Raw genomic sequence first — 17,195 nt, forward strand, 5'->3', positions numbered from 1 at the left:
AATTTGGGGAAATGAGAAGAGCCAGGTTCTCAGTCGTGTAACCTGGGTCAGGGCTGCTGTTGCCCTAGCCCTGTGGTTTGGGCAGCAAGAAGTGCCTACTCAGACAGAAAGTCCCGGCCCTCCCTGCCAAGGAATTTTCCATTATTAGGGAGAAGGGCTGTACTATTTATCCAACTTATGGGGGAACAGGGAAGGGAGGAAAGTATTTAAGATATGAAGGCACTGGTTTTTTAAATCATCTTACACTAAAGGCAATATAAATTTAGTTTATAGTTGTTTCCAAGATCAGAACTCTCAGCAAGCCCCCAGCCCCTGGCAAACCAGCTAGTTGTGTGGGAGGGTGTTTCTCGTCCACCAGTCAACACCTTGTCACCAGGAGCCCGCAGTCGCCCGGGCAGCAGAAACAGGCCAGGCAAGGGTGGCCCTGGACGTGTCTAGAGGGCAGAAATCAACTTGTAGATCCTGGACCCTCGAGGGAACCCCCAGCCTGGCGCTCTGCCTCGAGGTGCCCCCACCCCGCACCCCACTGGCCAGCTTCTAGGAGCAGGGGGTGTTTGGGAGGCTGTGCGTTTTGTCCTCATCAGTCCATGGCTTCTGTACAAGGCAACTCACCCTCCCCTTCCCACACCTCTGGGCAAGTGGGGAGTCTGCGACACTCATCCTCATTCCGTGAGAGAGAAAACAGGGCTCAGAGCTCACACATTCTGGACCTGAGGTGTGACCCAGGCCCCACTTGGGTTCTCAACTTGCCGTCCCTCCCAAGGCAAGTTGAGGACATCCACTTTCCTTGCCACAGACTCTTCACCTCTGTGATCCAGCCCTGCAACTCACAGACCACCCCGTCCTCACCCCACCTCCCTACCTCCCACCTCCCTACCCTGGGCACATGACAGCTGCAAGGACCCTCAAGCAGGAGCCTTCACATGTACTGTTCCCTCTGCTAAGAATGCTGTTCCCTTCACTAGCACCAGAAGTTTCCTTCACGAGCACCGGAAGGTCCCTGTGGTTCTTCTCAGGGAGGCCCTGCTTGTGGGTCTCCCCTGAGGTGGGACTCCAGCCCTCCCTCTCAGCTCCGGTTTCTCATCACAACCTGAGACTTTGTTACTTACTTTCTCTCTCCTGTTCATCCGCTACCCTGACTAGACAGGAAGCTCAAGAGGAGAGCAGTGCACACACTCACACCCCGTGCACTCACACCCCGTGCATATACTCACACCCGTGCACTCACAGCCCCATGCACACACTCCCTCCCCGTGCACATGGCCACTGGCCCAGCCCACAGAAGCTGCTCATCAACCTTCCTTGTATGAGTGAACACCGTGTTCTAGGGCTGGATGTCACTTGGAGCCTCCAGCCAGGATGCACCCTTGATGACTCGCCTTGGGCTGGTGTGGGGCAGCAGCTGCTGGGATAGACCAGGGAGGATGAGAGCCAGAGCTCAATTCCGTGGAGACAAGCTCCCCAGCAACAGAGCGGTCAGCCGCCCTGCCCACACACAGGCTGTTGGCATCTAGGCCCTGGCTGCCCGCCCACTGCCAGCCCAGGCTCGCTTGAGTGCTTGCTTGCTTGCTTGGCCAGATGTCCATTAGGCTTTGGGCAGAACAGTCCAGCCCGGGGCAGAGCCCATGGGCTGTGAAAGTCCCCCCTCCCCTCACCCCCTCACCCAGGACAAGGTCACCACACACTAAGCCAGGGAGATGGGACAGAAAGGGTGGACTCCTGTCCCAGCACACCAGGACACATCAGCCTAGGAGGAGCTGCAGCCGTTGGCCAGCAGCAGGGGCCCTGCTGGGGTGGCCACTGAAGAACCACAGCACTGGCAAACAGGAGCTCACCTCGCGGCAGTGCAGAAGGCCGGGGGCAGCTCCTCACTGGTCAGGCGGAGGGAGATGGTCCCACCTCATGAGGCTGCCTGGTGCTAAATGGAGATGACCCTGTAGAGCAGCACCCAGGACAGGGCAGTGCCCAGGAAAGAGCAGGGAGACACACGGTGACCCCCGTCCCAGCTTAGAAGCCCCTGCTTCCTTGGTTTCCTGCAAACCCTCCCATGGGGAAGACTCCCAGTTCAGACCTGCTGACACACCACCCCTGCCTCCTCCCGGTGTCTAATCACAGAGATAAGATCCTCTTAAGCCAGTCACTCTCACGTGGGGCAGCTTTGTCCCCCAGGGGACATCTGTAATGTCTGGAGATATTTTGATTGATTGGTATGATGGGGGCAGGTGCTATTGGCATCTAATGGGTAGAGGCCTCCAAGAGTGCACAGGACAAGCTTCCCACCCCCACAGAGAATTCTCTCTCCCTAGATGATGAGAGTACTGAGGTTAAGACACCATGATTTAGGTTAACAAGTTTTCTTTCTTAAAAGGCAAATATTTCTGATAAGTTAGCCATTCACACCTTAGTATGAAATAGTGCCAACAAATTAATTTTCTCCCTAAAGCTCCTAAGGATACCTAAGCCAAGGGAGGAGAGCTTTCATGGGCAAGGAGGAAGGAGTCTGGGGTGTTGGGAAGGAGAGCAACTCCCCCCACTCCAGGAAGGGCTTTGGGTGGCAAGTATCTGCCAAGTGGCGACAGGATAGCTCCTCAATGAAGTTCAACAAAGTAATCCTAGGTTTTCCATATTGCTATTTTCTAGCCTGATGACGTCTACCTTTACACCATCACAGAACAAGGAATCTCTGCTTCTGCTTCCCAGCTCACTGGCTTACTCTAAGTGCGTGACTGGGCCAGCTGTGAGCCTCTCTGTCCCTCCGTCCCTCAGCCTGTAAATGATGGGGTAATGCTGATAAAGATGTCACGGGAGTGTAATGACAGTGCACAGCACCTAGAACAATGCCTGGCATGAGTAAGCGTTACATAAGCTTCAAAGTAAAAATAAATGAATCGATTCCAGGGCCGGCTCTGAGTGATCACATTTCCAACGTGTATGTACCCCCTTCCTCGACACCGGGGCTGTGGATCCTGGGTGTCGGGAGACACACAGTAAACGAAGGGCTGAGAGGACACCAGAGGCACCTAGTGTCCCCAGAGCCCGCCCCCACCCCAGCAGAGGCCACTGCAGCCTTCCTTCTGAGAGAGCTGGGGCACAGGCAGCAGCCCTGGTCTCACCCAGACCCCAGGCCTAAAGGTGCATGGAGCCCCCATCCAGGCCCTTCCCACTCTGAGGGGCAGGAAGTTTGCTCAGAGACCTGAGACGGAAGGGGAAATTTTACAAAACCCCACCGTGGGATTCAGGAGCACGGCCCCACCCCTCTTCCCTCCCTCTGCCTGTCCTCCAAGTCCCCATGGCTCAGTACTGCCCCTTACTCTCTGGACAGCTGAGGCCTGGACCCCAGGACCCCAGCCGGCAATACAGGCCCAGCTTCAAACAGCAGCTGGCATGATGCTCATTGCCAGAGCCTGGGGTGGGCTCCCTGGGCCAGGGAGCTGGGACCATCAGGCACTCGGGGCTGGCACAAGCCCAGCCCCCAGCCCCCAGCCCCCAGCCCCCAGCCCCCACAGGGCTGCCAGTGTGCCTCGCAAGATGGCTTTCAGAGGCTGGGGCCACTTCGCCAAGCATCTTTAGAGACGGCCCAGAGAGTATGATCTGGTCCCTGCTCCACTGACCCTTCCAGGCCGCCCACTCTACCCAGAGTGGACACAGGACAAGCAGGGCCTGGGCACCTTCTTGCCTCCTCCTGGTCTTGGCGCCTTGCTCACTGCTGCCTCAGGCCCCCTTAGCCCATGTGCAGGCCAGGCCCTGGTGTGAGGCTGACTGGACCGCCATTCTGGTAGCGACCTTGGCTGGGCTCCCAGCTGATGAGCCCACGTTTGAGCTGTTTTTCTCCTCATGCAGTCATGGCCACCCCCAGCCCTTCTCTGCCTCCTCCCCAGCTGACCCCCACAGAGAGACACCAAGAGCAGGAAATAAAGCCAGGAAAGGAGGCAGCTCCCCCTTTCATGAGCTCCATCCCTCCACGACCCAGCCCAGCGGAGTCAGGAGCAGCCTGGACTCATACTCTGCCCAACAAGTGTGGCTGCCTGGCTGGCTTCTCCCCACATGGCTGCTGGGCCAGGAAAGCTGCCCAGTGCTGCCCTCATGCAGCCAGCCATGGGCACCCCCAGGGACGCAGTCCTGACTCCAGGCAGCCAGCCATCAGCGCAGGTGGAGCCGAGACACAGCTGGTGTGTGCTCACACACACAGTCATGCTCAGGTACTCATACGTGCATGCACATGCATGCTCTCCTGAGCACGCACAAGATGCACGTGTATACACACACGCACACACACCTGCACACATCCACTGCCCCAGCTCCCAAGGACTCCGGTTCACCCCACCATGTTCTGCCCACACTCTACACAGCCACACGCAGATGTGCACTGTTCTCGCACAGGTCTGTACGGCTGGGTACACACCCCCGGGGCATACATGTAATCTGACACACCTACGGTCCCACTCAGAGACATGCTAGGGCACCCAGGAGGAGACACACCCACAGCCACCCACAAAATGAGAAACCCTGGGGTCCCGTCACTGGAGTCTGAGGTCCCTGATCAGACACAAAACTGTCACCACCAGGGTCACCCCAACCCCTGGAGGAGGGAGGGAAGGTGCTTCCTGCCTTGAGGGAAGGGCACTGGGAATCCTGGGGAGACAAGAGCAGGAGAGCCAACCCATTTGCCCAGCTCAGCAGGACCCTGCAGCTCCACGGACTCATTAATTTTTCAGAGGCACCCAAAGTGCAGATTGAAGTTGCCAATCCGGTCATGGCGGGTCCTGCTTTAAATTATTCCCCAGACCAGCAGAGCGGGAGAGATCTGGCCCTAGGCCCCAGCTTCAGGGGCCACTCGCCCTGCCTGGGCTTGGCACCAGCTCTGTGGCTGCGGGGAGGGCAGACCCCTGGGCCCCCACGTCCTCCTTGGCAGCCCAGGCGTTCAAGCTGGGTGTGAGCACTGGTCTGTCCCCAGCTTGGGCCCCGGCCCTGAGGCTGTACCACTGCCCCCACCCCAGGGTTCACTGTCCAGGCTCTGGTGGCCCACCCCATCCACCCGCCGCCCCTGAAGCTGACGCCCCGCCCCCAGGCTCGGTGGACTCCGCCCCCTGCCCTGCTCCTCTGCCCCAGCCCGCAGTGGGAAAGCCCGCTGGACCAAAGGGAGGGCCCCCCACTCCAAACGTTTCACCGCGCCGCCTCAGCCTGGACTCCAGCGCCCGCGCTGGGAGCTGGACAGCGGCAGGGGCAGTTGGGAGGCCACTGCGCAGCGCCAGCGAGCACCTGACCGCAGCGGCTCCTTCCACCCACCACCGCTCCATCCACGCGTGTTGGGGGGTGGGGGGAGCCTAGGCCGGAACCTGCACCCTTGCTGCCTGCACTGCCGTTCTCAAAGTTCGGTCCAGGCACCCCAGGGCCCAAGAACCTTCCAGAAGGCCCTCAAGGTCAAAGCTGTTTTCACCGCAATACCGAGGCCTGGTCTCTGTCCAGCCTGCTCTCCCTCCTACAGTGGGGTATTCGGGGCCACGTGCTGTGTGATCTTGTGCTTTATGCATTTCTGATTTTATTCCCTGGGCACAAAACACATGGCTACGACCCCAGTGGTGTTTGACACTGAGGGTTTGAGAACCGGCGCCGGGAGCGTGAAGGGCTCAGCTGTCCCACCCAGTCCTCCCCTCCCGACTGGGGCACATCTTCCCGCTGTCAGGCCCCAGGTGTGGCCAGAGCCCACCCTTCCCCATAAGCCCCTCCGGAACAGCCCAGAGACCCTGGCCTCTGCCCACACCCATCTCTGCAGGGTACTGGTGGTAGGGGAGCTCCAACCTGGAGGTCAGCGGGAAAATCCTGGGAGAAGTGCTGGGTGTGCTGCCCCCGCGTGGACACTGGGAGCTACTGCATGTCCTCACCAGCTAGGACCCAATTTCTCCTCCGCCCCGCGGACTCCACATTGAGAAAGGCACCAGGGGCTCAGCGAGGTACGGATCCCTACCAGGCAACAGAGTAGGAGCCTGTACCTTCCTGGGCCTGGCTTTATTACTCCATCCCCAAAGGGGCCCGAGGCGCCCAGATCCTCCTGAGACACCCCACCCTCCACCGCGGTGGGGACCTCCGTCTGCTTCAGGTTATGCTGGGCACCAGGAAACGCTTCCACTTCTGTCCTCATGCCATCTTAGGAGCCCATGAGCCTGGAAGTATTTGTGCCCCCACACCAGAAACACGCCGACCAGAGGGGCGGGCAGTGCGACCCCAGGGGCAGCCCTCTGGTGGGCAGGACAGGTTGACATTGCCCTGCCCGGGACATCTCGATGATCAGAATTTGCTGGGACCAGAGAGTGAGTAAGGGTCCCCTCAGGGACCACACAGAAGGCTTCCTTGGACCCCAGCTGGTTTCACTCTTACCTTGTCTCAGGTTGGCAAGTTTCTCTGGCTTGACCCTAATTCTAACTGGGCCAAAATGTGTCAGAACAGCTTCCTGGGGCACAGCCTGTAGGATCACACCAGGTTTCTCTCACCAGCAATGGTGGCTCAAGGAGGCCCAGGACTGCCAGGGCTCCGGAGAGCTGCAGGAGGCCCCCAGTTTCCTTGGGTAGGGCCACAAGATAAAACACACAGTCCACTTTGAATCTCAGGTAAGCGACAAATACTTTTTCAGTGCAAATATGGTATGGGACATATTTATATTAAAAAATTATCCACCATTTATCTGAAATCCAAATTTGACTGGGGATTGTGTCTGTGTTTGCTGATTCAAGCTGCCTTCCTTGGAGGCCTCTGTGGGTCAGCCCCGACCCTTCCCGGCTACCAGCACGACCCTGGGAAGGGCGTCCTGACCCACTTTCTGCCTGGCCAATTCAGCTGTCCTTTTCCTGGTCCTCCCCCTGCGTGCAGCCCATCCCCACTCCAAGAGGCCCGTCCCCACTTTGGGACTGGGTGGGGAGACACCAGCAGCCCCTCCATGGGCTTAACCCTAAACCACGTGTGCCCTCCTCTCCTGGCTGGCCCCTTGTTCGCCTGCACAACTCCCATCCCCACCTAGTGTGGTGAGTTGGTTATGCTCCCAAAGATTTCAGGCCCAACTCTGGAACCTGTGACATGTGGCAAGAAAGCATTTTGCAGAAGTGACTAAATCAAGGGTCTTGAGATGAGATTATCTGGGATCGGTCAGGTGGGCCCTCGGTGCCCTCATATCTGTCCTTGTAGGAGGGAGGCAGAGGAGACTTGACCCAGAGAACAGTGGCCATGGGACCATGCAGACAGATTAGGGAGATGTGGTCACAAGCCAAGGAAACTTAGCAACCACCAGAAGCTGCAGGAGGCATGGGATGGACACTTCCCGAGAGCCAGTGCAGGGCGCGGGCCTGCCCACACTGGATCTAGTCCCAGTGCTGACTGTGGACTGAGAGTTCATTGCTGCTGTGTTAAGCTGCCAGCTTGAGGTCCATTTGCTGCTGCAGCCCCAGGGGTCTCACACTAGGGTGCCCTGCGATTGGCCCAGTGCTCACCCTGGAGGGGAGCCTGCACCCTGCAGGCCAGCTCCTGCTGAAGGCAGACAAGTCTGCACTGTGCACTCTTTCAGGGAATCTGCTCACCCCCACCCTGAGCTCGGTCTGCAGCACCAACACCTGGCACAGTCTGGCTGTGTTCTGGCAGCAGGAGTGGCTGAGATGGGAGTGGTCCTGCCGCTCCACCCCCTACTCCCACCCCCACACCCTGTGCTCGCTGACCAAGGTCAGGGCTTGCTCTGGGGTTCCTGGGGCTGGAGTTCCTGGGTGTGCCAAGGGCCCCGTTGCGAAGCAGGATGGATAGGAAGCTGTCTCCAGCCACAAGTGACCGGCTGGCGAGGACAGTAAGACAGGGCTTCCAAGGGCGTGGGAGCTGGAAAATCCGAGGGGTGTGTGTGTGTGTGTATGACAATCACGCGTGGGGGAGGAGCCCTCAGCCCATCTGTCCTTAGAGAGACCCCAAGAACACTCAACCCCCTTCTGCGGGTCCGAAGTGGCTTTGTCCTGGAAGCCCCCACAGGGGGAATGCCAAAGCCCCCTCACCAGCTGGACTCGGGATCCAGCGCCCCACGGCCCACCCCAGGTAGCCCGGGAGGACACTGGTCAAGGCGCCGGCAGGGCTGGTGGACCCCGGGCGGGACGCCGAGCGGGGAGAGGCCAGCAGCTTGGTCGGGGACCCGGATGGGGCCCTAACAAGCACCCTCCTGCAGGACAGGCCGCCTCGCCCCACCCCACCCCCAGCAGCAGGCGCACACGGCTCCGGGGTCGCTCAGTTTATTGGTAAAACGGGCACTGAGCGTGGTGAAGGCTGGACGCGGAAGCCGGGGCGGCAGGGGCGCTTTTCCTCTTAAAGAACTTCCACTGGACCTTGATGGCGAGCATCCAGTCGCTGACGGAGAGCCTCTTACAAGCGGAGGTGCAGACATGCGCCTGGAGGGGGGGCGGGGCTCCGGGGCCGCGCCGGGGGTGGGGCCGGGGGCGGGGGCGGGGCGCGGCGCCGCCGGGGAGGGTCGCGCCGCGGGCGCCCGTGCTTCACTTGCCCGCCTTCTGCGCCTTCTGCGCCGACTTGGTGACCTTGCCGGCGCCGCCACTCTTCTTCTCCACGTTCTTGATGACGCCCACGGCCACCGTCTGCCGCATGTCGCGCACGGCGAAGCGGCCTGGCGGAGAGGGCGTGAGGCGCGGGCCGGGATGCAGCGCGCAGGCGCCCTAGCGCCCGCAGCATCCGCCCCAATCCCTGCGCCGGTTTGGGGGTGGGGGGAGGGGGCGGTGGAGTGCGAAGCTCCCGTCTCCTAACTTCGGTGGCAGGAATGACTCACATAGGACTCGGCCAAGGCCTTGTTGTGAGAATTAAATGGCATGTGACCCGTCCTTAGAACACGCCTGGCACCGAATGTGCCCTTTTAGCTATTTTAACAATGGCCAGCAACCTTGCATAAGGCAGCTCTCCGATATAGATCTGTGGGTCATCCTGTGGGTATCTGGGGCGGGCCAGCTGGAGGTGGGTGGTTAGTCCTAACTCTGCCACTAGACTAGCTGTGGACCTTGGGCAAGTCACTTAGGGGCCTTCATCTGCAGAGAGGGACACCATCCCAGACCTGCCCAGTGGGGCCACCTGTGCTCCTGGAGACAAAGGCCAAGGCCGGGGGCTTCTGCTAAGCTCTAAGCCGCAGAAGAAAAGTGCAGGACCCACCTCCCCCAGCAGGGGTCCTCCACCCTTGGCCTAGATTGCCCCCCTCTCCCCCCAGCCCCTCCTTCACCACCCAACTCACCAAGAGGAGGGTACTGGGAGAAGCTCTCCACACACATGGGCTTCCCTGGGACCATCTCTACAATGGCCGCATCGCCGGACTTCAGGGACTTGGGGTTGTCCTCCAGCTTCTTGCCAGAACGCCGGTCAATTTTCTCCTTCAGCTCGGCAAACTTGCAGGCGATGTGGGCTGTGTGGCAGTCAATGACCGGTGAGTAGCCGGCGCTGATCTGCCCAGGGTGGTTCAGAATGATGACCTGTGGGCAGGGTTGCACGAGGCCATCAGGCAGGCCCAAGGTGGGCACCTGGGGAGGGCACCAAGTTGAAGGAGGCTCTGCCCACCTCCTGGGTCCCTGGGGCCCAGAGTGCTGACCATGGGGAAGGTCAGGCTGGGGGGACCCAGGCCCCCAGACCTGGACCTATGGTCCTCATCAAGCCCCTGAAAAGCCACAAGAGACAGACAAGGACAGGGGCACTGGTGATAAGACTGGACCTTGGTGACCATCTTTCAGTTACATCTCAGTAAAGCCAATTTTAAAAATTGTAGTCATGTACGAGGTGACCAAAGAGGGCACAGTGAAAATGTAGAGAATAAGAACATCACAGACCTGTCCCAGCCAATAAACTGACAAAAGTGTTCTCAGGACCTAAGTGGGACCTCAGTGAGGCTGGGGGCAACAAGACCTGGGCCTGCACCCATCTGCTCTTTCTGCAAGCACCCTCAGCCAGGGTGGACCCCACAGGCTCAGTGGCCCCCTCGGTAGAGTGGGGATCTGAGTCCTCCCTGGCTCCAGGCAGCCACCTCACTGAGGACAGCCCTGGTGACGACTTGGGGTGGGCCCCCTGGCCACCAGGCTGCCCACCTGGGAGGTGAACTGGGCAGCCTCCTGGGGTGGGTCAGACTTGCTGTCCCCACACACGTTGCCCCGGCGGATGTCTTTGACGGACACATTCTTCACATTGAAGCCGACATTGTCGCCGGGCAGGGCCTCGCTCAGTGCCTCATGGTGCATCTCCACTGACTTCACCTCCGTGGTGATGTTCACTGGTGCAAAGGTCACCACCATGCCTGGCCGAAGGATGCCCGTCTCCACCCGGCCCACAGGCACGGTACCAATGCCTGGGTGAAAGGAAGGGGCCATGAGGGCAGGCAGGGGCCGAGGGCTGCCCCATTCTCCCTGGCAGGCAGGGGTGGCCATGTGGAGGGAGGGAGGGGACAGGGAGACACTGAGCGAGGCAGACACTGAGACATGTGGACAGAAGTGGAGGCTCCCCCGTCCCCACTAGGAGAAGAAGGGACTGAGGTAGCAAGTTCCCAGAACATAAGGAAAACAGGCAAGGGGAGGCAGTCTGGAAGGGCCCCACCCTGCCCCTGGGTGGCAGCAGTCCCCAAGGAGGCACTGTGGGGTGGACCCTGCCTATGGGCAGCAACATTGAGCGGGCCCCACTGGGGATGGCCCAGCTGGCTCCAGTGCTGCGGTCTTGGGGGTCTCGGGGCCAGTCCTGAAGGGCACGGGCGTCCCAACACTTGCCACAATCTGCTTACACTGCAAGGCTACTCAGTAGGTGTCTGGTGCCCCCCAGAGCAGGGGATGGGGGGGCTTCACCCTGGCCTCCTGGGCTGTGACAGAGGCTCACGTGGCCTCACGGAGACTGAGGTTGGTGGCTGTTCCCTGTGCTGGGTGAGCGTGATACCCGCACCCTGCACACAGGCCCCCAACGTCTCTTACCATAGCTGCCTGGCCAGGAGCCCCTATTGCTACCCATCACTGGCCTCATACTGATTCATGGTTTCTGTACCATTTCACGAACAGCTTTTCCCATCCCTGGAATAGACCGTGTCTCCCACAAGACCAAAACCTCCAGGTGAAGGGCAACATGTGACTGACCCCGTGCCAAGGTCCTGGCTGAGGGCTGGGCACTTCTCTGGAGGGAGGAAGATCCTGGCAAATATGAGATGGACTGCTGGGTGGGTGGGGGTAGGTGGGCGGATGAATGGACAGATGGATGGACACATGGACAAATGGATACTGGATGGGCTGGGGTGAGGTGGACCGGTGGACAGATAGATGGATGGATGGATGGAGACAGGGGGTAGATGGTCCCCCAGAGAGTGTGCAGCAGAAGGGAGAGGCAGAGATAACCCGGCCACGGATGGTCCTTGTCAGGGGCCTGTCCTCAGGAGGAGGTCTGAGGGTGGAGCTGGTGGGATGGGCAGATCATGGTGCCCTCACTCACCACCAATCTTGTACACATCCTGCAGTGGCAGGCGCAGGGGCTTGTCCGTGGGGCGTGTGGGGGGCAGGATGGTGTCCAGGGCCTCCAGCAGGGACACACCGCTGGCGTTCCCTTCCTTCCGCTCCACCTTCCAGCCCTTGAACCATGGCATCTGGGCAGGAGGAAGAAAGCACTGTTGAAGGTCCGCCCGTAGTTGGCTCAGCCCTCCCTACGTGAGATCCAGTGAGGGGAGTGCCATCCACAGCACCAAACACGCTGCCCAGCCAGACCCAGGAGCCCCCGACCACAGGGTTCTAGAACTAGGTCTCCCCTGGCTCCCCTGAGGTCCCCTCCATGCCCGCCTCCCTCAGTGTGGGCAGCTGCAGCCTGACCAGGATGAGGCCCACCCTGCCGGGCCAGGGGTGTCCTCTGGCTTGGCCGTGCGAGGCACTGGGTCCTGGGCTCCACACATTCATAACAACCAGGCTCCACTCCTCACTCCCTGTTGAGTGAGAGTCCCTGGGACACGGGCTGCCAGGGCCCCCAGCTTTCTGGCTGACCAGCAGAGAGCCTGACCTGTTCCAGGCCTCAGGGAGGTACCTGGGAGCCCTCTAGGCCCTGGCTCCCAGGGAAGATGAAAACTAACCCCACCACACAGGTGTCCCAGAGATGTGGCAGGTGGGCCTGGGCCACTGCCCACACAGTGTCTGCCGGGAGGGTGTTGTCCCTGGCCAGAGAAGGGGCTGTGGAGGCAGCCTCATGAGAAGGCTGGACTGAGGGTCTGAGGCTGGGGCTCCCCACCAGCACAGACACCCACCGGGGCTGGCTCCGCTCTGGTACAGACCCAGGGAGCCAGACAGAGTCGAAGGGAGCCCAGGGACAGCCCTCCAACCTCCCGCTCCGGCTGTCTGTGCCACACCCTGACCCAGGGTCCTCGGCGAGGGGTCTGAGCAGCCCCTGCCCCCTGCCCCCAGCCGGGCACTCACGTTGGGTGAGGGCTCCAGCATGTTGTCACCGTGCCAGCCGGAGATGGGCACGAAGGGCACGGTGGCCGGGTTGTAGCCGATCTTCTTGATGTAGGCGCTGACCTCCTTGACGATCTCATCGTAGCGCTTCTCGCTGTAGGCGGGCTCCGTCGAGTCCATCTTGTTGACACCCACGATCAGCTGCTTCACGCCCAGCGTGTAGGCCAGCAGTGCGTGCTCCCGGGTCTGCCCGTTCTTGGAGATGCCGGCCTCGAACTCTCCCACTCCTGCCGCCACTATCAGCACGGCGCAGTCCGCCTGCCGCAGGTCGCGCAGGGTGAGCCCGGCCCCGCCCCGCGCCCAGGCCTAGGCCCCCGGGGCAGCAGGCGGGGGGCTGGGCAGTCGCCCTGGGGTAGAACCTGGGGTCTTGCCCTCAGGGGCAGTGTCCGTCTGTCTATGAATTCCTGGCAATGTCAGATTGTCGAGGACCGTCTGTGTGCATTTCTGCCCACATTTGCAGTGTCCCCATCCTGGCCTGTGTCCGTGTGTCTGTGAAGGTGGCCCTGACAGTGGCCGGTTGTCCTTACAGGCATCCTCACTGGGCTGAGATGCCAGGAGACTTAATCAGTTCTTGGTGGGGGGCAGTGGTGACAAAGGTGAGAGGTCTCAAGCCCTGGCAAGGACGCAGAGGAGACCCAACTATCCTCAGTGACTCGGGACCCCAGTGTTCCCAGGACAGGTGCCCTTGCCCCACCTTTGGGCTCCGCCCACCTGGGCACCCTCGCCCCACCCCAGGCCCCAGGCCCCGCCCACCTGGGAGGTGCCTGTGATCATGTTCTTGATGAAGTCGCGGTGGCCGGGGGCGTCGATGATGGTGATGTAGTACTTGGTGGTCTCGAACTTCCAGAGGGAGATGTCGATGGTGATGCCGCGCTCCCGTTCAGCCTTCAGCTTGTCCAGCACCCAGGCGTACTTGAAGGAGCCCTTCCCCATCTGGAGGGGTGGGGGCGTGGCTCAGGACGGGACCCGGACTCTGCTGGCTCGGCCAGCGGGTCCCCCTGGGCCGTGGGAGCAGCATGTCACCGCGGAGAAGCCCCTCTGCCCTGCTGGGACCCTGGGACTCTGGACCCATCTCTGGAACGGGGCGTACCCATGCCCTGCTGGGCCAGCCTCCGCCGCCTAAACGGGCGCCATTCGAGCGTCCACCAGCAGGGGGCGCAAGGGCCTGGGAGCCACTCTCGGAGAGAAGCGGTTTCGACCCCTCCCCCACTGCCAAGGGCTCCCCTTTATCTGAAGCCAGCCCCCCCACCCCTGTGTCGGCTGACGACACCACTGGGTTTCAGGCTGTCCAACCAAAAAACCCCTCTGTGATTTTTTTTTAAGGGAAAAAGAAAGACATGGGATGAGGCTGCAAGGAGGGGCCTGGCTTTCCAGCTCTTTCTGCAGCCCCTAAAGCACCCGAGTGGCGCCGAGGCGCCTCCTCCCTTCCCTGCCCAACCTGAGCAGGGGAAGCAAGGCCTGGGCTGCCCTCTGCCAACACCTGTGCCCAGAGCCCACGAGACCCCCATGCCCAGGGCCAGGGCTGCGGTCACTGCCCAGCTGGACAGGGCTCTGCCCTCTAAGGAGGCTCTGCAGCCAGGGCCCAGCTGGACCTGAACCAGACACCCTGCTAACACCCTCAGCGCCCCTCAACACCAGCCCCGCAAGGAAGGGGAGATGTAGCTATGGGCCCAGGAGCACCCCCACCCCCTCCGCAAGGCTTAGCCCAGGCCAGCCACTGCCCCCTCCTGAGCCCTGACCCCAGCCCCGCCATCATCCAGGTGAGAGCCCTCACAGCTCCCCTGGACGGGCCTTCTCCTAGAACTCAGGGGTGGAGTAAGGGGGACACAGAGAGCAGATCCCCACTCCGTGGACACTTCCCACAATGGATCTCGGCCATGTGAGAGGACCGGCTTCAAGAGAGGGAGGTCAGCCAATGGGGCCCTCTTATCCTCACCAGGCGACCAAGACGCCGCCCTCCAAGGGCGCCATCCTGGATAAACAGCCTGCCCCCACCCGGCATGGGGAAGTGGGGCTGATGGGCTGGTTGCCCATCGGTCAGCTATAAATAGCCACCCTGAGTCCTGGCCCAGCCCTAGGACAAGCCAGGACAGCGCCACCTCCAGCCCCAGACCTCAGCCCTGGGGACACAGGAACCCAACCCTGGGGGCTCAGAGACAGGCCCAGACCTCTCAAGTCCAGTGAGCCTGCTGTGGACCTGTGCCCAGCAGATGACAGCCTCCAGCCACTTCCCACCTCCCCCAGGGCCAGGGCCAGCAGGCCATCCCACCTCCCCCACCAAGCACCTTCTCAGAGAGCAGCCACCTCTGCTCCCCCTACACCACTCCCACCCCAACACCCTGACATACAGGTCTCCCATGCAGGGTCCTTTGAGGCTCCTGCCCCCTGCCCTGGAGGAGATCACCTGAGCCCCAGGCCCTGCTGCCGTGTGGGGGCCCCTCCCCGGGCTCACCTCAGCCGCCTCCTTCTCAAACTTCTCAATGGTCCTCTTGTCAATGCCTCCGCATTTGTAGATGAGGTGGCCGGTGGTGGTGGACTTGCCTGAGTCCACGTGGCCGATGACCACTATGTTGATATGGGTCTTCTCCTTGCCCATGCTGCCTGGGGGGTGGGGAGGGGCTGGCACGACCTGGGGATGCTCCGGCTCGGGGGGAGGGGGATGCTGAGCAGGACTCTGTAGGGGGGGGCACAGGTGATGGAGGGCCTCACACGGAAGCCCAACAAAGACACTGCCCTGCACTGGCTGGGAGCACACCCTGCCCACAGACCAGGCCCTGAGGTCTCCAAGCTTAGTGGGGATGGAAGAGCCTCCCCAGCCTGTGCTTGGCCAAGCAGAGCCCGGTGGCAAGCCCAAACAGTCCAACTGCCTGCAGAGACACCCCTCCACTAAAGAAATTCACCCCCATCTGGAGGGACCGAGAAACACCCGGCTGGGTGAGCCCCATGACCAGTCAGGAGCCTGCTGATGAGTCACCCTGCCCTGTCCCCAGGACTTGCTGCCCCACCCGGAGTCCTGGGCCAGGACACTGCACCCGACCCCACCCCACCCCCACCCGCAGAGCTGCCACCAAGGAGAGACGGTCAGCGTTTCCCACTCCCCATCCCGAGCAGGGACAGCGCCATCTTCCTCTCATCCCTGCCCGGCTGGCTGGCACCAGGGGAGACAGGCTGGATCAGAGCTCAGGCACAGTGATGCGATGCCCAGATCAGGGGCCCAGAATAGCTCAGGCCCTCCCGGGATCTGGACGGGGGCAGACAGTAGGGCGGGGGGGGGTCCCTGCTCTGTCCAGAGGAGGGAGAATCTGGCCCCAACCGCCAAGCTCAGCAGACACCAGACAGATGCCCCAGCCTGGTGGGATAAGGGGCCATCCCCTCCTCCTTCCCTCTGGTCACAGGGTCACAGCCCCTGCCCCATTCTGGAGGTTAGTGAAGAAACCTAGGCAGACCAGGAGGGGACAGGTGGCTGGGGGCGGGAAAGAGGGCGAAAACCGTGCACCCTAGGGTGGGGACACTGGGTGGACATGCCAGCAAGGCAGGGGGCAGGGCGGCAAGGACCCCTCAGGTCTCACTGCCTCCCTCTTCCCACTCCGTCGACAGGGCACCCCCAGCGCCCACCTTTACCAGCCCCAGCGCCGACGACCCTGCCCCAATCCCGCAGGGCCCCAGGTGTTCCCAAGGTCACAGCTGCAGGGCGATCGCAGCAGCCCAGGAGACCAGCCCCCGCGGCAGCTGCCGCGTAAATAAGCGCCACCCCTGTGCCCCCACCCCACGCCCGGCGACTGACCACCCGCGCCGGGTCCGGGAGTGCGAGGCCGGCGGCCGATCTCCGCGGTGAGCAGCGCAGCCTCGCCAGGCGCCGAGCCTGGCCCCTCTCTGCCCCTAGGGCCGGTCCCCAGGGAAAGGACCCTCTGCGGAAAGCTGGGCGCGGGGGCGGGGACCCGGAGGCCCAGCGTCCTTACCCAGAGCCGAGGTCTCAGCCAGAGGGACTGGCAGCGCCGGCGCCGGCGGTTTTATCTCTCCAGGAGGGGGTCCACCTATTGACGGAGCAGGCGCAATGCACTGCGCCCCTGCAGTACGGCAATGCGGTACCCGCGAGGGCGGGGCTGGGGGCGGGGACGCAGGGATGCAGGGATGCAGGGATGCAGGGATGCAGGGACGGCGGCCCGAGGACGCTTGCGGGAGCGGCAGGGGCGTGAGAAGGGGATGCGGCGAGGGAGCGAGCTACAGAGGCAAAGAGCCCCCGAGGAAGGGCGCGCGGGGAGAGAAACACCATCGGAGGCAGGGGAGGGGTGGGGACCCGGAGAGGGAGACAGAGGGAGGGAGGGGCGGAGATGGAGAGAGGCACCGGGAGAGACACACAGCCAGAGGCGGAGGACAGATAAAGCGGAGACTGAGGCACCAGGCTCAGGCACATGGAGACAGGAGCAGTGGGCCCCGCACAAGACAGAAAGACATTTTAATCATAAAAGGAGGCCCGCGGATGGGGCTGGTCCAGGGAGGGGGCAGGTGGGGCAGGGGAAGAACCGGTCAGGTCTGGGAGGGGGTTGCTGAGGTCGGGGGTCTGGACAGCTGTCCTGCCTGCATCTCCCAGGGCCAGGTCTGGCCCTGGATGTCCTTGGTGCCTGATTTTCAAATGGAGCTGTGTTCTGAGACTTCTACCGGAGGTGGCCTGGGGGTTCAGGCCCTCCTGGTGAGACCCCAGAATCGGCTTGTTCCCAGCACCCC

The 17,195-nt window shown here is 61.8% G+C and overlaps 1 protein-coding gene across 1 annotated transcript; it reads right to left on the minus strand.

The window, feature by feature from the left end:
- Positions 1-8,236: 8,236 nt before the first annotated feature.
- On the minus strand, positions 8,237-16,515 carry EEF1A2 (eukaryotic translation elongation factor 1 alpha 2). The gene is made up of 8 exons (XM_074347652.1): positions 16,430-16,515; positions 14,923-15,144; positions 13,224-13,403; positions 12,432-12,728; positions 11,467-11,617; positions 10,092-10,348; positions 9,251-9,485; positions 8,237-8,638 (listed from the first exon to the last, which is right to left on the minus strand). The coding sequence occupies exons 2-8, from the start codon at positions 15,064-15,066 to the stop codon at positions 8,511-8,513; spliced, it is 1,392 nt and encodes a 463-aa protein (XP_074203753.1). The 5' UTR covers positions 15,067-15,144; positions 16,430-16,515; the 3' UTR covers positions 8,237-8,510.
- Positions 16,516-17,195: the final 680 nt, after the last annotated feature.

Source organism: Camelus bactrianus, chromosome 19 (genome assembly GCF_048773025.1).
Source record: "Camelus bactrianus isolate YW-2024 breed Bactrian camel chromosome 19, ASM4877302v1, whole genome shotgun sequence".
Taxonomy (NCBI): Eukaryota; Metazoa; Chordata; class Mammalia; order Artiodactyla; family Camelidae; genus Camelus; species Camelus bactrianus.

Bases quoted from the DNA above. Each gene is read 5' to 3' on its own strand.
- EEF1A2 (XM_074347652.1), bottom strand. From the start codon at position 15,066: ATGGGCAAGGAGAAGACCCATATCAACATAGTGGTCATCGGCCACGTG. The intron at 13,404-14,922 runs GTGAGCCCGGGG...CCACCCCTCCAG, and splicing joins TTGAGAAGGAGGCGGCTGAG to ATGGGGAAGGGCTCCTTCAA. The intron at 12,729-13,223 runs GTGGGCGGGGCC...GACCTGCGGCAG, and splicing joins TGATCACAGGCACCTCCCAG to GCGGACTGCGCCGTGCTGAT.